Raw genomic sequence first — 25,017 nt, 5'->3', positions numbered from 1 at the left:
CGAACTTTACGATCCAACAGTATCCTTCGTTTTAGTCATCTTTAGAAAGAGAGTCTTTCACACAAAAACAACAAGCAATAATGGAATCCCAAGACCAGGGTTTGAATTAGTAGTCTAGGAGATGATAAAAGTAAGAAAACTTGATTGGTGTTGTACCAATTTTGAGTATTTTGCAATGAGAAAATTTATCCAAAAAAGGTGATTGCACCAATGTGAACTAGATCAAAAAGCTTAAAACTGAATGATGCTTAAAGAAAAAAAATAAGAGAACCTCCTGCTCGATTGGTGGTTGCATAAATTCAGAGCGTACCAAGCTCTGATACCACTTGTAAAATCAATGATACGTGAGAGGGGGTGAATCATGTGATTTTAAAACGAGAGTCTTTTTTTTAAAATTTAAAACAAAGTGCGCAACGGAATTAAATAAAATGCGAGAAAAAGAAAACCAAGACACAATCAGTTACTTGGTTTGGAGCTTTCGACGACTCCTACTCCAAGACTGACAAGCCCTTAGACCGTATCGACGGGGACAATCCACTAAAAACTTCTTCCGAAACCACCGAAAGAGTGAATCAAATACAACAGTAAACTAAGAACAAGTATAACAACTTACACTTTCCTTTATGCAGTAATTAAAAGCTTAATTAAAAATTTCATTACCCAACACGTGAAGATTATCAGATCGAGCTTGGTGTTGGACGACTTCTCAGTAGTAGGAGGGCATTGCAACGTCGCAACACAACAAGAGGACGAAGTCGGAGCAGCCGAAATCTAGAAAGATTGCGTATAGAAGTTGTTGTGGTTTTGCTGGCCGAATGCTTCTTTTAAAGTGCGTTGAGGGCGCCTCTAATCCTCCTTGGAGGTGCTTCCAAGCTAAAATTTGATCTCAATAATTTCGGATTTGATCAGGTTTGTGAGTTTCGATTCCTATCTGCTCGAGGGTGCCTCCAAGCTCCTATGAGGCTCCTCTAATGCGCCTCCAAGGCACCTCTAGGGCACCTTCGCACAATGAAACCTTATCTGCAAACTTTCTCTTCGAGGGTGCCTCCATCCTATCTAGGGTGCCTTCCACACGGATTCGAGGCGCATCCGAGCACCTCTGAGGTGCCTCCAACACTATTCATCCGAAAATAATTTTTGCTTATTAATCCTACAAAGGTGCATTAGTCCAAAAATAAAATGTAACCTGCAAAACAGAATTATCACAATATAAAAATAACATTATTAATTAGACATGTCTTACCAAGATAAATATCAGTTATGGTTCTCAGATTAGACATTCAAAATGGTTCTAAGCTGGACCAATGCCTACTATTCCCTTAAACAGGAACATGTCTTTACTGGATCACTCTCCTCTAATGACTTACCTCACTTACCATGTAGAATCGCTTGACTCTCCTTTGGCCCACTAGGTCTTCCTGCCAGTTGTTAGGTCTGCATACCTAACTGAACTTCAACCAACTGTTAGGTCCTACAGACCCAACTGAACTTTTCGCTAGATATTCGACTACTCATTGATATATTTGGACTTCCAACCAACTATTAGGTTCAACAGACTTAGCTGGATTTTAGCCTGGTGTTAGCTCCTTCAGACCAGTCAAGTCCTGCATATTTGGTAATGAGGTTAGATAACATAACATCTAATTTTAATCCATTTGTCATTAATCAAACCTAAGTTTGATCATTGATGCTTACTACACCAATACAAAACTTGGATGTACAATCGATTAGAAAATGGATTTATTAGAAATGATTTTATTATTGAAGTTGAGTAGTTTATGAACTTTGCTAAGAGTTATTCAGAATGTATGAATGATATCAAGTTACGATGCTCATGTAATCATTACAAATGTATAAATAGAGCCTTTTGTGATGAGGATATTGTGAAGGTACATATATGTAGAAATAATTTTGTACCAAATTACTACAATTAGTACTGTCAGGAAGAACCTTATTTGTATGAACCAATTGGACCTTCTGTGGTTCGTCATCTGACATAACTATTGTTGGGAAATCATCAGCTAATGATATTACAATGCAATCAATGATTCACAATGTGATGAATGCAGTTGATTATTCCAATCTGGATGAAATATCAATACCTGAATATCAACAACTATATGAAATGTTAAAGGCTAGTGAAAGAGAAGTGTGGGAAGATATTCCTTCTGATCATTCCCAACTATCAGCTGCTGCAAGATTATTAAATATGAAAGTAGAACATCATTAATGATGTTGTTGTAGCCCAAAAAAACACACATAGACAACGATTTATAAAAACCGTTGTCGTAGCCTCCGAACAACCCTTCAAAGACAACGATTTTTGTTAAAACCGTTGTGAAAGAGTAAAAGACAACGGCGGTTTTGGCATAAAATAGTTGTCTTTTGAGTATTGTTAAATAAGGATTTTCTTGTAGTGATTTTTCATAAATATGTTACGATAACATATGTCAATTGATGTTAGAGTTGCTCCCTTCTGATAACATAATGACCGATAATTTTTACAGTATAAAAAAATTGGTTAGATGTTTATGTTTACTTGTAGAGAAGATTGATTGTTGTATAAATAATTATATGATTTTTTGGAATAAAGGCAGTGAACTGATTGAATACAGAATTTGTACTCACCCTCATTATAAGTATCATACTCACATACCAGGTAAAAAGAAGAAAACTATTACTTAGAAAGTGATGTAATTTTTTTGTACAGGTGTTTTAATCAAGCGCTATAAGATCGAGAAAGGTATTTTGTTTAGTTTGTACAGGGCAATTCCCCCCCCCCCCCCCCTTCCTTTGTCAGTCGTAAGGAACCACAATCAGTGCTTTCTCTTTTCAAATTTCCTGGTAAACTAATGGGTGCATCTATTTCTAGATGATTAATTCAAGAAGAATATCATGCTACAAGAACATACATACTCTTAAACTGTGATGAAGTCAAATCATACATAAAGTAAATTGACTTATCTAATCAAGCATTTATCCCCCATTTAATTTGTTTGCTTGATATTCTAATTGTCATAAAATTACCTTTTTTCCAGCTTGTATGAACAATAACTATATCTACAAAATCCATCAATAAGTACAAATGAGGTAGCTGTAAAGTTAGAAGATTTCAAATATATGTAAATTAGATAATTTGTGAATTTTTTTAGTTTATGTGTATTAAGAAGTATCCTAATTTATCATAACTATTTTTATAGGTGAAAGACCGTAGAGTATCAAATGTGTAAAATGATAAGATAATGAATCTTGCATCAAGATCTCTCCATAAAATAATGACGCACTCTGGTTACTATGCTAATAACATTAAATTCCATATGATACAACGAGATTCACAGAGATTAACCTATAATTCTGGTGTTTGCATCAAAAGATCTATAGACAACAGTAATATTGAGTTTAATTACTATGGTAGACTTGACGAAATCATATACGTTAAATATCCTACATTACCTATAAAAAGGTGTGTGTCATTTAAATGTTTATGGTATGATTCAACCCTAAGAATAGGTAGCAGAATATATCCAAACTATAATTTAGTCGAGGTTAATACAAACAAAAGGTTCAATAAGTTTGAACATTTTATTTTTGGGATACAAGCAGGTCAAGTTTTCTATCTTGAATACCCTAAAAAGAGAAGAAGATCTAGTGAATGATTGTCTGTTTGTCGAATGAAGCCTTGCTCGACCATAGAAATACTGAACACCATTACTACTTAAAACCATGAAGCATTTTAGAATAACAAAGTGGAGGGGTATTCGGTCGATTCACAACTTTAATCCACATCTCAATTACTTGTAAATATTAATGTCACTTACGAGGAAATAGATATGGAGAGATGTCCAATAGTGAGGATCTTGTTAAACTAACAAAGTCTAATGATGAGGACTTAAAAACTGTTAATGTTAATTAGTCAGATGCTAATGATAATTAAATATTAACATTATTGTTCATTAAATAAGTTATGCTTCTATATTGTTTTGTATTTATATTATCATTAGTAAAATTTATTATGATATGCTGTAATGTTATTTTATAGACATTATTATAGTAGAGCAGCAGACAATAGCACTCCATGGCTACAAGGTGCTTAGGGTTTTTGGAGAGTTGTAAGTATTTTTCGTTATTAGTAATTCACGTTCATATATGATTTTATTTATAATATATTTCTCATATCTTAATATTTTTTTATGCAGTTTTACTCCAGATGGGTGCTTAGGGTTATTGGAGAGTCATAAGTATTTTTTGTTATTAGTAATTCAAGGTCATATATGAATTTATTTATAACATATTTCTCATATCTTAATAATTGTTTATGTAGTTTTACACCATTGAGTAGTGATATATATCAGTAGAAAATTTAAAGAGAGAGCATGCACTTTTAGTACTACATGGAGACATGTAAACCAGGAGATGAAGACTTTCTATTATAACAAATTTGTGGTAAGTAAATTTAATATGTTTGATATTGTATAATATATTTATCTTTTAATATAGTAAATTTTTAACTTATAATTGCAGAAAAAATATATCTAGGAGGAGCATGAGGCACAATTTGTAGACACTTGAAATATATATTTGTGCAAAACTGTACAGAGACCTTTTATATTATATAAGAAAGAAGGGCATTGAACTGCTCGACATACGTCATAATCCAGATCTATTGTTGAGCATGCCATGACTAGTGAGTTTAATTTAAAATTATATAAGTAAATTTTATATTTATTATCAAACTTGTATAATTTTGTCCCAAATTATTTGTGTATGTAAGAATGTGATCTAGCCTGACAACCCACTCGTATGGAGGTCTTTCTCAAGATCCACAAGAAGAAGGATGATATATTTGTTGATCCTCGATCTTAGGCCATACACGTAAGATTATTAACTTTATTATATTTAACTATTCCGATCTTTATTAACTTTAGTAATTATGATCAAATTAGATATTAATTATATTATATTTTTTTACATAGGAGCAAATGACAAATGGAGTGGCTGAGGCATTTCAGCCACCAACAGAAGGGGGAGTCACAACCTCTATCCACCAAGACAATAAATGAGACATATTATGATGTTATCGATGGAAGGATAAAACACTTCACTCTCTATGGTCTTGACTCTCAGGTCAAAGTTGTATTCGATCGTTTGAGGACTCTTAGGAGTTGTGCTAGTTCCTCTTCTTCTACTGAGGTGCAATCTTTAATACACAAAAATCAAGAATTACACACTCAACTAAACTCAATAAATCAGAGGATGACCTATATGGTTCAGTGGATTGCTGCTGAGGAGTAGAGGAGGACTGCTAATAAGCAGAGGAGAGTTGAGGAGGAGCAGAGGAGGGTCGAACGGGATGTGAATCAAGAAGCTCTCTTAGCCCATATATGATCAGTCATTGCCTCTTGGACCTCGACATCACATGATTTTGAGTCACAGGGAACTCAAGATCCATCAGACTGTGTTGATTAGTTTTTTTAAAAAAATTTGTTCAATGACAACTTAATTTTTTTATTTATTATACATAAATCATATAAAATATATTTATTCTGTTTTATATTCTAATCTACTTATTTCTAAAAATTATATTACTATATATTTTAGGAGCCCCTATTGATATATTGATCGTCATCATCATCTGCTCATTTCTATCCAAGTATCTTTTTTATTACATGTAAAATTAATTATACATATAGGTAAAATTTTTAATTATATATCAATCTGATGATAATATATCGTATTTGACTTTCTGTAGGATTTTATATTACTATTATATGGATGCATTATTTAGAGTTTTTTCTATCATGGTATGAATTTAGATATATGATTTTGTAAATTTGGATAATTTAGTTTGTTTTTATTATTGTGTTTGTGATTTGTTTAGATTGTGCTTGTTTTTATTATGAATATTTAGATATGTTTTATTAGTCTTTTTCCATAATTTAGTATGTTTGTTTGTATGAATGTTAGTTTATTTGTGTTTTTGATATTATGGATATTATAAACAGAGTACATCATGAATATGAAAATTATAAACAGAGTACATCCTGAATATGAATTGTTTCTTATAATTTTTTTTATTATCGACGAAATACCGACCGAATACTGTTCTGTCGGTAAACCTCGTCACGTATCATAATAACGATGTTGATATTTACTGATGAAATATACTATTTCCATCGATAATTTTTGGTGAAATAAAAATTCCGTTAAAAATTACCAAAAGGGCTTATGGATGAAAATAGTGTTTATGTTGGAACACACGGATAGAAACACTATTTTCATTGATAAACACTGACAGAAATACTATTTCCATTGGTAAACGTCAAATAAATTTACTGACGAAAACATATATTCCATCAATATTTACCGACAGAATATATATTACTGACGAAAATTTAGTTTCTATCAAAAATTTTTACTTCAAAATTTAGATTTTGTCAATAAAATCGTTTCTAACAAATTATCTCCCAACAAACCATTTCCATCATAATTTCATTACTCATCGAATATACCGACAAAATTAAGACGAAAATTTCCATCAGTAATTGTAATTTTTTTTATAGTGAATACTAGAGATGAATAGCAATTTTATAAAAAAAATATTCAATCTTATATAATACTTTAGAAATCAAAATTTTCAGTAATGTAATTATGTTTTAAAATGATATTTTTCTAATTGCTCAATAATTAAAAAAAATTTTGGCTAGCCATCTGTTGTTCAAAGGATATTGTGAAAAAAAAACACATCGGCCGTTCCAGGCAGGTCGAAAATTTTAATTTATCAACAATTAGTAAGGCTTGGATATTTTAATGATTTTCTTTTAACACTGGAGCTCCACATGAATTCTAAATTTAGAACCAAATTAAAATTTGGAATCTGTGTATAAAACAATAATTTTACTCCAATTAAATTTAAGTTTTAAATACTACAGTACAACAATAAGTTCTAAAGTTCTTACGTACAAAACATCATTCACAAGAAAAAAAATCACAAAATTCAGATAAACTTCTTATTCAAAATATCTGTATGTTCAACAAAGAAATAATAAGATAATCATCAGTGTCTTCACAAACTGCTAATCATAAGTTGTTGCAAGTCAATTTATTATCTAATAAATAGGAATTATTTAGATATTTCCCAATATGTGTTTGTGTAAGGTGGCTTTCTAAACAACATTATTTTGAGAGAATTTCTATGGGAAAGCAACAAGATGTTGAGTAGGATAAACCTTAATGGCGATAATCCCATATCAGAAATATATTCTTGACGACTAGTAGGGCTAAAATCTCAGTGTTCATAGCATATGTTAATTTCAAAGAATAAATCTTTTCATCAAACATTATCAAGGGACTCAAAGATAAGTAGGTGCTGAACAATAATAAACTACAAAGAGCAAAAGATGTACAAGAAACTCCAACTTTAACATCAAATGACCATCACTAAGGATCCTCCTAGGAAAGAAAAATCTCTTACTTTTATTCTTTTGTATTTCTCTATACAGTAAATAGAAAGAACTTGATTATGCAGCACCAGATCTAATTTTCCCTCTACATTTTTTGCATTATAGATCAGAACTTGAGAAGAGGGAAAATATTATCAAAAACTAAGATCTACATCTATTGCTATCAACACTTGTGATAACAAAATGACAATTAGCATTTCCACAAGCAACATATATACAAATAAAATGCAGGTCAATTCGATGTGAAACTACTTCCACAGATCCACAGAACATTATCAATCCAGGCATTCATTAGAAAGAAAACAAGAACAAAGGGGAAACCTCACAGATACCTTACAAAATTCGACGATTCTTCTATACTTCTTATCCTGCCAACAAAAGTACGAAATGGAAAGATCATGAGGGCCTCACTGAGCAGTGTATCGCTTTATCAGACTCGGGCAGTCGCTATGACGGCAGGAGCCGCCGAGGCGAAGGATGGAGCAGTTCCACCAAGAAAGGATAGGAGCCCGCTAGAGGCGCCCGCCTCCCGCTCATCGAGGAACAGATCATCCGGGACGTGGAAAGCCCCATGGACTCCGACGATGGCAGAACCGGCAACTAGAGCCGAGATCAGAAGAGATCCGACCGAGGTAAGGAAGAGGACAAACACGGTGGCGAGGACGAGGCTGGCGAGGGTCTCGCGATCAGAGAAGGTGCGGTCGAAGATTACCAGTGGCGAATCTGACGGGCGGAAGAGGTAGAGAAGGCACCAGGCAGCGAGTAGGGCGAGTAGGACGGCGAGGGAGAACGGATTAGTGATGAGGGAGATGGCAAGAACGGCGGCGATGATGGCCGCGTAATTGACGCGGAAGTAGGAGAGGTTTTTGCGGAGGCGGGAGGCGGCGTCGGAGAGGGATTCCGGGCGGGAGAAGGCGGATCGGTCGACAAGTTCCGACCACGGGCGTCGGTTGGAAAGCGAGCGTTGGACGGAATCGGAGAGGCGGGAGAGGAAGAGACGGAAGGCCGGGGTAGCGACCGGGGCGGTAGGGGCGGCGGTGGAAGGAGTTGGGTTCGAGATGGGGAGAGTCGACGGAGTGGCGGCGGCGGAGGACATCATCGCCGGATCCTGCTAAGGGTTTTCGAGCTGCGACCGAAACAGAAGGGACTCGGACGTTTTTAAAAGTGTTTTCAGTTGTGAGGCCGTCGGTGGCCGATCCGCTTCGCGTGTGCACAAAGGAACGTCGGTGGCCTAAAAAACAATAAAGTGGGTGGCGTTATGCTTGCAATTTTATAAGTTACCTTTGCAATTTTTTTAGGGACAAAAATCAAAACACTGCCCTTATTTTTTGAAATCATAGAATGGCTAATCTTTTTTTTTTTTTTTTTTTAATCATTTTAAATCAAGAGGCATCCACGAGGCATCCCACTCCATCACTATAAAATACTTTTAACAATTATAAATCATAGCTCTTGTAATATAAATATAGTAGGTTGAATTTACATTGTAATAATTATAAAATATAGTTGTTATAATATAAATATTTTTACATATAAAATATGTATTATAATAACTTTAAAATTATAATTATTATAAAATCGATTCCGAATTTAATATTTACGATGAAGGATAATAATATTAAACAAGAAATTTCAAGTTTACGATTTTATTTATTGTAAGAGATGTGAAAACTACGTCTCAAATATTATACTTTCCAAAATTTTATCCTGAAGTAAAAAATGCTGTTGAAATATTCAAATTTTTTTTTTATTTTTATTTTTTAAAAATCATTTTTATTTTTAATTTCTAATATATATATATTTTAAAGAAAACTAAAAGGAAATAGAATTTTTTTTGTTTCGACGGCCCAATTATTTTAACTCCTGAAGCATGAGTAACTGGTGGCCCAATTTCATCCGTCACAACATTTGACTCTTTGTCCGATGCCCTAATTTGTTATATAAACGATTCCGAGACAGCCGTTCTAAAACCCTTGGCGAAGAGCAAAAGGCGGCGTAGAGAAGCAAATCCTCCCCGCGAAGATGCCGAAATCTAAACGCAACCGGCCCGGTGAGGCGAATCTTGTAGCTGATCAATTTCACTGACAAGCAATCTACTTGTTTAGCGAAAAGGTATTTTTCGGTGTGTTTCGACTTGTGATTCTTGCTTTGTTTGATGAGCGCAGTGACCCTGTCGAAGACGAAGAAGAAGGGGAGGGAGCACAAAGAGGCCATCGTGAACGCTATCAAGGAGGCGGTTGAATGTTACCCTTCTGCGTACGTATTTACTTTCGAGAATATGAGGAATCAGAAATTCAAGGAGTTCAGAGATCAGCTCAAGTCCAACAGCAGGTATTCTGTTGAGAATATTCTGGATGTAGAAAATTTGATGTCATTTCTTGTTATTCTTTACTAATGATGGCTAGACGATAAAATCCCTTGGTGCAGATTTTTTCTTGGATCGAACAAAGTGATGCAGTTAGCTTTAGGGCGGTCCGTAGCTGATGAAGTCAAGCCTGGCATTTATAAACTTTCTAAAGTGAGATTTTTTGTTTTGCTTTATTAATTAATCATTCCATTGTTCATGCCGAGATATGTTCTTTGTCAGTTTATTCGTCATGATGCTGGGCTTCTCTTCACTAATCTCTCTAAAGAAGAAGTTGAGAGGTAATCCTTTTTTGACCTGCTTCACCATACTTTTATATACTTCAATTCTAAATTATAATAAACATTAGTGAGGTAGACTTAGCTTTCATTAGTACAAGGTTTACATTAGCATGTTATTGTACAACAAAGCAATGTAGATGATTTACCTATGATGTGAAATTCAAAGGCTAAAAAAATGGCATAATATCTCAAGTAACAAACGTGTAGGCTGCAATTTACCCTAGTTTTTATCAGTGCAAGTCATTTTTAGTAACAATAGCACCTACCAACGATAAGTGGATCGTCTATATAATTGAAAATTGAGTTTAATGATTTAATCTATGGAAGAGCTATGGGAAATAATGGATCTCATTCTTTTCATTTTATTATTTATTCAATGCTTATTTACAATTTAAAAAACAATGATCAATAACTATTCTGCGATGACTCACTTGGTTGACTTGACACCACTATTAGAGCCTAGATTTTGAAAATTTTGTCTTTTATAGTTCACTTCAATATTTATAGTCCACTTCAATATCTTGCATTTTAGGCAAATGGTTGTTAGATATGTTTTTTTCCTTCACTCTGATTGCTCCATCTGCACTTCGTGTGCTTCACTTCATAAGAAGGGGTTCCTTTTTATAAATCCAGAACTAGGGGCTTGTCTACTTAGAAATCACCCCACAGTGACTACTTATCTAGTAGGCTTATTAATTTGGTTGTTTCTTAATTTTTAAATAAACATTGTTTTTGAGTCAATTTGGATTTTTCAGAATTGAATTGCTCTGCAAGTCTACATATCTTGTATGTTTGAATCTTTGCTGCTTCAATTTTTTGGTCTTACATTAGTCAAAGTTCACTTGTCACACCTTGAAAAACCCATGGATGGTTCATGTGGCAAAGTTTCACTTTAAATTACCTCATCAAATTCATAAGAGTGAACTAATTATAGGATTATCACTTCCTACTGAATATCATTCTGGCAGGCAAGTATACATGAAAGCAAATGTGAAGATAGAAATGAGAGGAATAAAGAGAGAGTAGAGGTTTTATTAGCTTTACATATTTTACCTCATGGTTTTATACATAATTTGTGGTTCTTTATGTTTTTCTTATTTCTGCTTGCTGCATTAAAATAAATGCAAGGGTGTTACCTTTTTTGTGTAATTACTTTTAGAATTTGACCACAAGTTGGACGGTATCTAGTCTAAGTTACCTCCCTGTCTTTGACACAAATTGCTGGCAAAACTAAGTTGTACACTTTGATGCCTTGGAAAGCCTTTTTTAAATGCTGATAAAATCATGTAACAATGATTCTATTACCAATTAAGCAATCATCGTACCTTTCTTAAAGGTGGAGATAGGAAGAAATACGTTTTATTTGACTAGAAGTTCTGTTCCCTTGTTTGTCATGAAATCTAGTAAAGAAATAGCTACGTCTCTACTTATCTAAGTTACTTAACAATTGCTAATATCTTTAGGTTCTTGAAAACAAGAAACGGGAGTTCTTATGTTCTGAATAATTATCATGTTAAACTATTTACTTATTTACTATGATTTTGTGTTCTTTTTAATGGAGCAAGTTGAGGATAATTCATGTTGGTATATTATGTTTTGATAAATCATTTTTCTTTTATAGTGAACAAAGCAACCAAATTTCTTTACTAAAATGATAGAAGGAATATTCTATTTCGTCTCCAATTATGGATTCATGATATGAATCTTATACTATATTGGCATTATGATACTTGATTAAAATTAAGGCTTTTGGCTGGTCCAATAAAGTTGTCTTTTAGTGACTAAAGCTGGTAAAATTTATTTGTATTCCGTATATAATTCTGATAAAAGACTAATTAATTGATTTATTTTTATATTTTGTACTTGAACTATGCATATTTCATATTATTGTTGTCACAGCTTTAATCAGATAAATCAAATAGCTAGTCTTCTAAGCATTTGTGAATCTGTCTTTAAGGTTTGCAGACTCCAAACGTTTACCTTTATGCTTCCTTACAACCAATTAAGGAATTTAACAAAGAATATAAAATTATAGTGACACAATATTTGTCTAGAAATTTTTGACCTTGCAACCTAGTTGCTTATAGGCAGATGCATAACTAAAATTTATATATCTGACGAAGGAAAGTTATCTTGATCACAGCAACACTATGTCATTGATGAAACTTCAGACTTACTATTTATTGGATAATATATATTTTAATTGGATTTTGATTTATTATTACACAGGAAATTCTTAACAAATCTTTCCTCAATACTTATGCAGAGTATTCAGGGAGTATGAAGGATATGATTTTGCAAGGATGGGGTTCATAGCTACTGAAAAGGCATGGAAGTTATTATTGCTGTAGTACAGTAATGTTCATATCTGACTTTCCTGTTCCATAAAATTGCAGGTTGACTTGAAAGAAGGTCCATTGGAGCAGTTCACACATGAAATGGAGCCATATCTTCGGAAACAGGGTGTTCCAGTTCGCTTAAATAAAGGTTCTTGTGCTTCTCATATATATATGCTTTCTCATGTGTTTGTTTTAAGTTATTTTAAAATTTAAACACTGATGTTTTCAGATGATTATAAATAACGCCGAGGGCTTTTTTTTGACCTTTAAACTTAGGAATCGTCGAACTGGTTTCGGACTTTGTTGTGTGTGAAGAAGGCATGTCTTTGTCACCAGAAGCAGCTCGCACATTGGTAAATCTATATTCATACCATCAACAATATTTTACTTGTTATTTATAGCACTAAATGGCTGCTAACTAAGCAGGGGACCTTTTATTCTTTGATTAAAAAGTTGGAAGACGCATACTAATTGAAACACATTGTAAATACTTGCAGAGGTTGCTTGACATTAAGATGGCAACTTTTCGCCTTCATCTTTTGTGTCGTTGGACACCTGAAGATTTTGAGGTTTACAGAGAGGACTTGGATCACTCTGATATGGAGTCTTAACTGCGGCACTCCTACAGTCAGCATCAAGATTATTGAAGTCTACTGAGAGATTGTCACTATAGGAAATTGTTTTAGTTGGGCTTGCTTGTTTCTTAGGAAACAAAATATGCTATGTTATTGTGTATCATTAACATATGTGTACTGCGTTGTGTAGCAATGCAGAATTTTCCTACTCCAATTAGGAGTGATCTGAGTGATCCAGTTAAATTGTAGATCTTCTTTGCGCTAATTATCTACTATTTATTAATATTTGTTCGTGATTCCCTTCTGTGATGTCTTACACTAGGAAACAATCAAACATCTAGTTAGGATAAAAATTACAACGCCATCCTTTATTTAAAAAGATTACTAAATGTAATTGTCATTAATATGTTATCATTGCTTAGTGATATCATTTGAGGTTTTATATAATGACTTCAGGCGCTTATTAGTCATTATATATAGGAGGTAAATCTAGGTTTTATTCTATTTAATGATCCGATGGTTCCATTTTGAATGTTACACTTCCGTGTGTTCCAATTGTGCTATTTAGTAGTTGATGGCCATTTTCTTCCGCTAGCGGTTCGCCTAATTCTTGATGTTGTGATGAAATGCTTGTTTAACTTCCTGCCTCCATGTTTTAATTAGAGAGGATGGCTAGAGAGACTAGATGGAGAAAGCTTGGTCCAAAGTTACCCAAACTAAAACTACATTTTTTCCCATGAATTTGCCCTCTCATTTACAACTCAATCTTTGTGCTTATTGCCCAACTCTGTTTTTCTCCAAATGAGGAGCGTAATCAAAGGATGCTAAGTTTCTGGATTGATCGTTACGTGTACTTCTTGATTTATCCTGGTAATCGGTAAGAAATTTCCGTGGGACTGGACCGGTCACCCAAGAGATAGTCAATGAGGGTAACTAGGATTATCATTTTTTTATTGCCCAACTCCGTAATTAACAATGATCTTTTGTGAATTAATATATTCTGGATTCTTTGTGTGATGATTATGTAATTAGACAGTTATCAATCGTATTCATATTCTGGATTCTTTTTAATTAGTCAGTCCATATGGCTTAGACAATGTAATTTTTTGGAATAAGGATATTGAATATGCTTGCGTACTAGATACTCAATACGATGACTCGAGAGTAGAAGATTTTTGCCATCTAATTAAGGTGTTCTGAGAATTATTAAGAGTCCCATTAGTTAATTGCTATGTTTGATATTGGGTTGGATAATCTTATCGGAATCTTATCGGAGATAGAGGAATAGTCCGAATTAAAATGATAAAATCACATCAGACTTATCTGTTGAGTTGACCTGAGTTGATAATCTCATACTGCCAAGCAGGAAAGGAAGAGTTGCTTGGGATGACTGAGTTGACCAGAACCAGAGTGCAGACTCCCAAGTGCAGAGTCCAAGTGTAGACTCCAGAGTGCAAACTCCTGACTTGAGACTCCCGACTTGATACTCCTGGATACGGAGTCCCGACTGGAGGTTCCCAACTGGAGGCTCCCGTCTAGAGGTTCCTGACTGGAGGCTCTCGTTTAGAGGTTCCCGACTGAAGAGTCACGATTGAAGGCTCCTGACTTGAGAGTTCCAATTGGAGGCTCCTGACTTGAGAGTCCGAGTTGTAGAAGACTGCAAAGTTCGAGTTATAGAAGACTGCATACTTTTGAGTGCTGACTCCTAACTGTAGAATCTCGACTGCAGAATCCCGACTAGAGAATCTAGACTGGAGAGTCCCAAGTGTTGAAAAGAACATGCCGAGGACTGTTTCAAGCAGTTTCCTTAAAACAGATTCGTCCTTCTCCGGCTATGCTTTGAGGTTATGATGGATGTCTATTTGCCAGGATACAACAGCAGAACCATTTACACAACCAAACATTGATTGTTCATGATGAACTGAGAAAGTACCCGATTGCTTTCATGGGCAAATCACCGGGCGGAAATGCTTGGCGAAGAGAGAATTTGGGGGAACGAAGGTGGAGGAAAAACTTTGCTATTAGCTCTCTTCTTGCTCTTGATCACAATCTTCTTATATAGGAGCTTAGACCCTTGCAGTATTCAATGATCAAATTAAAGTCATTTATTGTCTATTAACCCCTCCAGCTCAACGGCTAGAGGTTATAAATTCTTCATTAATTATTGATTAATGCATCTATTATATTTAAGCAATAAGCAAAATATTTAGGTGGCAAAACGTTGATTCATTCACTTGGGCAAATTTTGCCCTGACGGTCCAACATTCGATGAGCATAGATCATGCTCGTACACGAGTCAACTTGGTTCAGTGCAATCCGAGCCCTACATTTGCATTCCTTTGTACACCCACGCAGAGAGAGAGCTCCTCTCCATGCATTTGTTCATATCATCAATATATGTGCAACAATATAAACCAACATAGTGTCTTGAAACTTCTAATGTGAGACTAAACCCATACATAAAGGAGTCACTTTCCTCCTTTTTCCATTCACATTTCTAACAATCCCCCACATGAATGGAAACAGGGTATGTGATAGTATTCAGCAGTTGAATCCAATATAGGACAGGTAGATTTTACCCTTTGAACATTTCCTTATGAAGATTTGTTTGCTTACTGGCTGACAGTAGATATGATGTCCTTGAACTATTCTGCCGTTTGTGTAAATATTGACATATCTCATTCAGAACTCTCTCTGATACAACTCAATTCTCATGAGTGTATTCGTTCTTAGCTATAAATATGTATGATTTTGTGAGAAGCTCAAAGAATTGTGTCTTCAATTTTCTTTGAAGCAACCCCACTTTTTTCTCACATAGGTGATCTTTTAAGAGCATTCCACATTACTCTATTGGATCATTAAAAGCCATGTGCTTAATCTTCATCCTTCACTGATCTATTAGATTGTTCGCCCATAGTGAGTAACTTTATCAGTGTAGTTAGATTATCCCTTTGAACCTAGTTCTTGGGATCTCAAGTCTACATAGGTTGGGTTTTCTTTGCATCAACATTTCTTATTGGCATCAAGCCTATCCCTCGTGATGTGCTTGCAACAACTCTCCGTTTAACCTTTTGGTTAACGGATCTGCTAAGATATCCTTTGACTTCACATAGTCAACAATAATAACTCCCGTTGAGAGTAGTTGTTTAATAATATTATGTCTATGACGTATATGTCTAGGGTTACCATTATACAGATGACTTTGTGCCTGACCAATTGATGATGGACTATCATAATGTATGCAAATTATCAACACCCATTTTAGTCATCTCAGAATATCTTCTAAGAATTGTTATAACCATTCAACCTCTTTACCACATTTATCAAGAGCTACAAACTCATATTCCATTATGGATTTAGTTATTACGGTTTGCTTAAAAGATTTCCATGAAATGGTTACACTTCTCAAAGTGAATATATATCCACTAGTAGATTTCAATTTTTTCATGTCAGATATTCAATTAGCATCGTTGTATCCTTCAATTATAGCATGATACTCATATAGTGAAGTCCATATTCACGAGTATACTTCAAGTACCTCAATACTTTTGTTATCCCTTTCCAGTGCTGAACACCATGATTACTTGTGCATTTACTCAGTTTACTCATTGCGTAGGCTAAGTCTCGTCATGTACAATTTATCATGTACATTAGACTTTTGATCACTCAAGAGACTTTATCTGAGAGATACTTTCACCTTAATTCTTTGATATATATTGACAATTATCTATCAGTGTTCGTGCCAACGCAGTATCACCCTTGATGAATCTTTCAAGAATCTTGCCCACGTAATAGAACTGATTGAGAATAAGTCTTCCTGTTATTCTAAAAATTTTGATTCCTAAAATCACATCAGCTAGGCTCATGTCTTTCATATCAAATCTTGAGTTCAACGTGTCTTTAGTGGATTTAATTATCTTATCATTACTCCTAATGATAAATATGTCATCTACATATAGGCATAACATGACATAGTCATTTTTTGTGATTTTCATGTAGACACATTTATCACATTCATTGATTTTAAATCCACATTCCTTCATGACATTATTAATTTTTTCATGTCACTGCTTTGGTGTTTGTTTCAAACCGTACAATAAGTTCACCAATCTACAAACCTTATTTTCCTACCCTGGCACAGAAATTTTTTTAGGTTGTTCCATATAGATTTCTTCTTCTAAATCCTCGTTTAGAAAAGTTGTCTTTATATTCATCTGATGTATTTCTAAATTTCATAGAGCAGCGATAGCCAACAATACTCTAATGGAAGTTATTCTTGACACCGGAGAATACATATCAAAGTAATCAGGGCATTCTCATTGTCAATATCTTTTGATTACCAATCCGGCCTTATACTTATCAATCGTGCCATTTGATTTCATTTTCTTCTTGAAAATCCACTTGCAACCTAGTGGTTTTCTTTCCTGAGAAATATCTATAAGTTTCCAGGTGTGATTTTACAAGATAGACTCTATTTCAGATGTAATTACCTCCTTCCAGTGAGGTCAATCATAAGAATTGACTGCTTTTGAGTAATTATGAGGCTCACTTTTCAATATGAAAGTGATAAAATTTGTTCCATATGATTTTTCCACCCGAGCTCTTTTATTTCGTCTAAATTCAGCCTCAACTAGTTCATCATCATCATCTTCTTCTTGTGTTTCATATGTCCGTTTTGAGGAGCTTGCTTTCTCTCAAATTTTATACAGAAACACATACTAAAAGAATGAGGCATTTCGAAATTCTATTATCGAGTTCTTGTGTATATCCGATATTTATAACTCATACATAAAAAATTGATATGCACTGCTATTATGTGGATATCCAATAAATATACAATCAATAGTTTTTGGTCCTATTTTATTTTTTTTCGGATCAGACACCAAAACTTTGGCAAGATACCCCTATATACACAAATATTTGTAGGACGATTATCTTCCATTCCACAACTCATAAGGGTTCTTATCTATTTTTTTGGGTACCTTATTTAAAAGGTAATTAGCTGTTAAGACAACTTTACCCTATATAAACTCTGGTAGTCCAGAGCTCAATAGAAGAGCATTCATCATCTCGTTTAGAGTTTAATTCTTTCACTCAGCAACTCCATTTTGCTAAGGAGTATAAAGAGCTATTATTTTGTGTTTGATTTCATGTTCAGCACACAACTTAGCGAATGGTGAAACATACTTACCGTCTCGGTCACTTTGAACCACCTTAATCTTCTTATTAAGTTAGTTTTCAACTACATTCGTATAGAGAATGAATTTCTCTATAGCTTCATTCTTACTTTTGAAAAGATACATATAATAGGATTTTGTGTTATCATCTACAAAAGCGATGAAGTATTTATTTCCATCACGAGTCGGTGTACCTTTGAAATCACACACGTAGTGTGAATTAAGTCGAGTGGTTCATTGCATCTTTCAACATGTTGAAAAGATGACCTTGTCATTTTTGCTTCAACACAAAATTCACATTTATGTTTTGGGTTAAGGTGGAATGTTGGTATGCTTTGCATGTTAATTAATTTATGCAATACATTGTAGTTCAAGCATATAAATGAAAAGTTTGCAATTTTATTAATCTTATGCGTTATCGCCATTACATTGAGCTTAAATAGCTCATCAGTTACATAACCCTTTCCTAAAAATATTCCATTCTTAGATAGAACAACTATGTCCGACTCAAAAATAATGTGAAAGTCATGCTTGCTCAGAAGTGATCCGGACAATAGATTCTTATGAATCTCCAAAACATATAATATATTGTTGAGAGTCAACTCTTTACCCGAGATCAGATTTAGCACCACTTTTTCTTGGCTCATGATGTCCGAGTTGCTGAGTTCCCCATGAACAATTTATCTCCAATGACTTCTTCCAAGTTATGGAGTAGTTCTTGTTGGGGATCTTGTATATGGCCGGCTAGAAGGGGGGTTGAATAGTCAATGCCCCCAAATCGATAGCTTCCTACAATGGTTAGCTTGTGCAGCGAAAATACAAAGAAATATAAACAAGAAAGTTAAAGACAAGCAAACCACTAACACGTCAGTTTAACGTGGTTCAGAGATAACTTGCTCCTACTCCACGGCTGCCCATAAGATGGATGATCCCTGTGATCCTTCGGTGGATCAAGCCCCGGAACTCTAGCTAGCACGAACTCCTTCTCGGTGGAGCAAACCTCACACAACCTTGATCAATACACCACACACCAAACACAGCTTCAAGGTAGACTACTAATAGGGGTTAACCACCTCTATTTCGTCAACCTTAATTAAGCTTCCAAGCCTTAGTTATATAGGCCACGGGTTGGAAAACCCCGCCCACCAGTCGACTGATGAAAGTGCAAGTCGACTGCCCTCTGTTGAGATTTGACCGTTACAACCTAACGGCTCAATACCAGTCGACTGGTGAAAGTACAAGTCGACTGCTCCATATTGACTGAGTGAACAGAAGTATTCTGTTCGCTCCCAGTCGACTGTCCAGTCAACTATACCAGTCAACTTCCATTTCCATCAGTCGACTGGTATCCCGAGTACAGTCTCTCAGCACTCGGACCCTCACCCTTACGACTCACTTGACTCTTTTTCGTTGTAGCTTTGACCTCTTACCTTCAAGCCTACTCCTTTTGGCTCTCATCCCTCGGATGTATCCAATCCCACGGCTCGCCTCCAATGCCATCCTTGGCGTATGCCTCGAAGTCACTTCCCTCGGCCCTTGTCTTTGATGCCTTGTCCATGGTCCCTCGGATGCTCTATCCTTCACTGGGCTCGAAGCCATCAACTTGAGTCATATGTGTATCTTGTAAACTTGCGCAACTCAAATACACATATCAAATATAAGGGTGAACCTAACTTAATCCTTTGCCCAAAAACCAAAACATATGGGCACGGACCATTGGGATTGCTCCAATAATCTTCCTCTTTTTTATGTTTGACAATACGTTTAAGTTAGGAAAAATATAATAGCAAATAAACATGCTAAAAAATAATGGACTTACGTTACTAAGGATACACACTTGGACTTACATCGCTGAATGGACTTACGTTGCCAAGGCTACTGATGTGCGTAGATATTATGATCGTTTATGTATGTTTTAACGCACATTCACTTGCTTAATTTGCATATATTCTTTACACGATTATTTCTCCTATTGTATATTTTGTATTAATTACTCTTTTGTCAGAGATATGCTCTTTGTTTGGTTTTATGTTGGCAGGGATAACTTTTGGAGTGAAAACAATGATTGTCGATGCATCGGAGCAAAGCAGGGAGCCACTTGACACTGGTTGTGCAATCCTGCACAGCCGTACCATTCCCGAGAGAGAGCAGCACATGGCCATGCAACCTTGCACGACCGTGCCTCACGACCAGTAGTCAAGAAGCACATGGCCGTGCAATGCAGACCCGAGCTGAAGGAAAACACTGCCGTGCGGATCTCGCACGATCGTGCCACTCAACCCGAAGGGAAGAGGAAGTTGGTCGTGCGGATCTCGTATGGTCGTGCTACTCTACCCGAAGAGAGGGAGGAGCTGGCCGTGCAGATCTCGCACGACCGTGGCACGGGCCGTGTGGCGCCCGTGCCCTAGCCTATAAAAAGGGCCTTTAACCCTTCTCCTGGGGGGAGCCGTCAGAGAGAGATATACCTTAGTGTTGTTCCATGCTGTCCTGTACCTCCGTTCAATGATCCGAGATCACCTCCATCACCGCATCAACTCCAGAAGCAAAGGATTAGATCCGAAGATCACTGGACGACATTGAATAAGCATATCTTTTCCCTCTCTCTTCTTGTTTGGGATTATATGTCTAATTATACTATATCTTCGGATTTTTTCTCCTGCGTCTATGGAGTAGATTCTTTATTCTAGGATCAGGGAGTAGTTGTGGATAGGTATTGGTGTAAGACTTATGTTTATGCTTTTTTCTCATTGAATGATTTCACTTGTCTTGTTTCTATTTGATATGCATGAAACTTGCTTCAGATTATCATGTCGTATTAATTGATTGTGTAGAAATTGCTAATTTCGTAAAGATAAGATCTTAGATCGTATACCCGAGGGGCCCTAGTGACAGGGGTAACCCGTTCACGAACATCTAGGATACTCCCTTGAAAGGAGAGGTAATTCCTCACAAGGAAGTAGGAAACCAAACCAAACCCCTATCTCTATCCTTAATGATACCGATCAGATTTGCATTCTTGTGATCTACCGAGACACCCTAGTGACAGGGGTTAACCGTAACAGGATTTCACAAGAATTTTCTCTGTTTAGTACTTAAGGGTAATAACTTGAACTTCCGATGAGTACGTGTTGATTGCCAATGAGGAAAGGATAGAACATGAACATCAACTACCACCACAACGAAACCGAACTCCTAGAGCTCTTCCCAAGCTGAGTAAAACTCTCTCTCTCTCTCACTAGTTCTCACATCTACTTCCCATGTTTTTTTCTTCTTAAGAAATAGTTCATCTACAACCATCGGTAGTTTAGCTAATTCTACGTGAACAATCACTAGTGCTTATAACTAGTTCTCGTGGGATCGATAATCTTTTATTACTGACAATGTATCCGTGTACTTGCGGAAGCGTAACCAGTTTTTGACATCGTTATCGGGGACTACGTCTATAATATTAGTGATAATCATATTGGATTAGACTAGACTTTATTTTTCTTTATTTTAGCTTTACTTTCTGCATTCTTATTAAAACATAAAAAAGATTTTTAACTCTTTCTTTTACTCTATACTTGGATTATTCAATATCTTGTTTTTTCATGCGAAGAGCTAATCTTTCAGGAAAACTTCCGCCGTTCGATCTAGAAATTGATAGAACTTACCTGAGGAGAAAAAACTTGCAAAAACTCCAAATGGAACAAGAAACTTCCGAAATGGCTGATAAGCTTTTGAAGGACTACGCATCACCTTATGCACGAGGGCTTCGGTCTAGTATCACACGACCACCAATTGAAGCCAACAATTTTGAAATCAAGCCTGTAGTAATCTACATGGTCTAGCAAAATCAATTTGGAGGACCACATGATGATCCAAATCATCACCTGGAGCTTTTCTATGAGATCTGTAGCACTATGAAAGTGAATGGGGTCCCGCCAGAAATAGTAAGATTACTTCTTTTTGGATTTTTCCTGAAAGATAGAACCAAGCAGTGACTTAATTCTTTACCAGCAAACAACATTACATCTTGGGAGCAGTGTGAGCAGAAATTTCTGGACAAATTCTACTCGCCGAGTAAAACTGTGCACATGAGGAATTTAATTGCAAACTTCAAACGGATAGACTCAGAATCGTTATTCGAAGCATGAAACAGATTCAAGAGTATGCTGAGACAGTGCCCCCATCATGGCCTCGAGAAGTGGTTGGTGCTACACACATTCTACAATGGAATCAACTATCACACGAAGGTGTCCCTCGATTCTGCTGTAGGAGGGGCATTGATAAACAAGAGCCTTGATGAAGCTGAAGAAATAATAGAGAATGTGGCCCAGAACCATCATCAGTGGGCAATCGAGAGATTTGGAGGTTCCTTCCCTAGGTATCCAGTCAAGGCATCAGGAAAATTTGACGTAGATGCAATCACGCTTATGTCTGTAAAGCTGGATGCTCTGACCAAGAAGTTTGAGACCATGGGGAATAACACTGCCAATGCAATAGTGTGTGTATGCAAAACTTGTGGAAGTTCGGATCATGCTCAAGATACTTGCCTCCTAGGGCCTATACAATCACAAATAAACCAACTTGAGTAATGCGATGCGATAGTCGGATATAACCAAAGGCAAAACAATCCCTACTCCAATACATACAACCTTGGGTGGAGGAACCATCCAAAATTTTCTTACCAGGGCAATCAAGATCAAGGACCAGCAAAGCCAAGTTACCAACCTAGGCAAAAAAGCTACCAATCTGGACAACAGACTCATCAACAACAACAATCCTCTCAACTATCCAGAATTGAAAAGATGCTTGAAGAAGTTCTCTTGGAGCAAAAAGAAATGAAGAACAAAATTAAGAAATTGAATCAAAGAATGGAGAATTCTGAAAAGCATCAAAAGATGCAAGATAGGTAGATCGCCCAGATAGCTCAGTCCTTTTTAAGAACGCCAGGAGCATTTCCGGGAAAACCCGACATAAATCTGGTGGAACATTGCAACCGCATTGAGCTAAGGAGTGGAAGGACTTTGGGAGATCTCCAAATGACTGCCCAGAAAGGAATTGAATTAGAAGAAGAGTCCTCTCCTCTCATCCCTAATTTGGTCCAGAACAAGGATAGGGGGGAGATTACCAAGAAAGTTGAAGGGACTCTTCCGCTTCCCCCATAAAATCAGACGATTTCTTTCCCCCAAAAGCTAATAACATCCCAAAAAGATGAAGAGTTCCACCGATTTCTTAAGAAGATTAAAGAAATTTGCATTGAAGTATCTCTGATAGACGCACTGCACCAAACGCCGAAGTTTGCCAAATTTTTTAAAGGTATTCTATCTAACAGAAGATAGAAGGCGATTTCGAGACTGTAGCATTGATGGAGAAGTGCAGCGCTCTACTCATGACAGACATTCCCCCAAAGCTCCAGGACCCAGGAGTTTTTCTATACCGTGTAAAATAGGCTCTGAGCTCATACACAGGGCTTTCTGTGACTTGGGAGCGAGTGTCAGCCTACTTCCATACTCGTTATGCAAGAAACTAGAACTCCAGAACATCAGACTTACTACTATGGTACTACAATTGGTTGACCATTCATGTAGATACCCAATGGGTATAGTGGAAGACGTGCTAGTAGAGATAGGCGGATGCATCATTCCCGCTGATTTTGTTGTCCTGGATATGAAGGAGGATCCCAAGATCCCAATTATCCTTGGAAGACCATTCCTTGCCACCGCTAGAACCCTCATCGATGTGAAAAGTCATAAATTATCCTTGGTGATCGGTAAAGAAAGGTTAGAATTCAATTTATTTGATTCTCCTGACTGCATCTCATCTTCTCAGAGAAATTCCAACAAATAGAATATAGACAAAGCTGAGGAATGCAGTTTCCATGGGAGGGAGCCGGACATGATGCGTGATTTGGCAAAGCTTGAGAGGTTGCCTCCAACAAGCAATAAGAAGTATATTTATCCTGCACGAGCGAAACTGAAGGAGCAAACTGGAGCATTAACTCTTGAAGGAGAGTCGTGCCTCCATGGGTTTAGTCCACATTAACTGATACGGGGTCGAGCTAAAGACCTAAAACAAGCGCTTCTTGTGAGGCAATCCAAGGGTTTCGTTTTAATTCGTTATCCAATTGTCCTTCTATATTTTTTTTAGTTAGTTCAATCGAGTATTTTTATTGTTAGGTCTTTATTTTTAGGGAGTGCATTAGCCTCCATGAGCTGGCCGTGATCGTTTCATGGGTGTGGGGACGTCGAAGGGGTCAAAAAGGAAAAAGGCGAGGCACTACACGCGCAAGGGAATCGGCCATGTGATTCTACACGGTCGTGCGAAGCCATCCGAGGAGAAGAATGCACGGGTCGTGTCGATTGACATGGCCGTGCGTTCTTAGCGAGAGGAAGAAAGGAGGGGCCATGCCAACTGGCACGACCGTGCGGAGCCACCCGAGGAGAAGAAAGCATGGGGTCATGTTGATTGACACGACCGTGCAATCTCGACCGAGAGGAGAAAAGAAGGGGGCGTGCCAACCGACATGATCGTGCGGCGACCCAGTCACCAGACCGTATCTTTAGCACACGGTCGTGTCTTACTCGTGTGCGCTGACAACCACCTTAAAAAGCTTTAATTCCCATCTCTTCCTCTCCCAAAAACCTTTCTCTCCTCACTACGCCTCATCAACCTTCATTACCTACATCTAAGACTCATCTTTACCATGATCTAGATCTAGATCTAAGTTTTCTTCGAACCCTAAATCCGAAAAGAGAGGAACAATTCCACTATTCTTCTTCTTTCTCCTTCTCCATCTTCAAGATTCACCTCCTCTATCCCCAATATCCACCTCCAC

At 36.4% G+C, this 25,017-nt stretch overlaps 2 protein-coding genes and 1 pseudogene across 2 annotated transcripts; 1 reads left to right on the top strand and 2 right to left on the bottom strand.

The window, feature by feature from the left end:
- Window positions 1-7,636: 7,636 nt before the first annotated feature.
- Window positions 7,637-8,702, bottom strand: LOC122052576 (PRA1 family protein B1-like). The gene has a single exon (XM_042614170.1). The coding sequence runs from the start codon at window positions 8,557-8,559 to the stop codon at window positions 7,891-7,893; it is 669 nt and encodes a 222-aa protein (XP_042470104.1). The 5' UTR covers window positions 8,560-8,702; the 3' UTR covers window positions 7,637-7,890.
- A 653-nt stretch (window positions 8,703-9,355) lies between these two features.
- LOC122052570 (mRNA turnover protein 4 homolog) lies at window positions 9,356-13,305 on the top strand. The gene is made up of 8 exons (XM_042614157.1): window positions 9,356-9,510; window positions 9,626-9,791; window positions 9,888-9,978; window positions 10,048-10,106; window positions 12,373-12,433; window positions 12,503-12,593; window positions 12,722-12,798; window positions 12,943-13,305. Exons 1-8 carry the CDS (start codon window positions 9,483-9,485, stop codon window positions 13,054-13,056), a joined length of 687 nt encoding a protein of 228 aa, XP_042470091.1. The 5' UTR covers window positions 9,356-9,482; the 3' UTR covers window positions 13,057-13,305.
- Window positions 13,306-22,305: 9,000 nt separating this feature from the next.
- On the bottom strand, window positions 22,306-22,377 carry LOC121994619 (annotated as a pseudogene).
- Window positions 22,378-25,017: the final 2,640 nt, after the last annotated feature.

Source organism: Zingiber officinale, chromosome 1B (genome assembly GCF_018446385.1).
Source record: "Zingiber officinale cultivar Zhangliang chromosome 1B, Zo_v1.1, whole genome shotgun sequence".
Taxonomy (NCBI): domain Eukaryota; kingdom Viridiplantae; phylum Streptophyta; class Magnoliopsida; order Zingiberales; family Zingiberaceae; genus Zingiber; species Zingiber officinale.
This window is presented reverse-complemented; position numbering and strand designations above follow the sequence as displayed.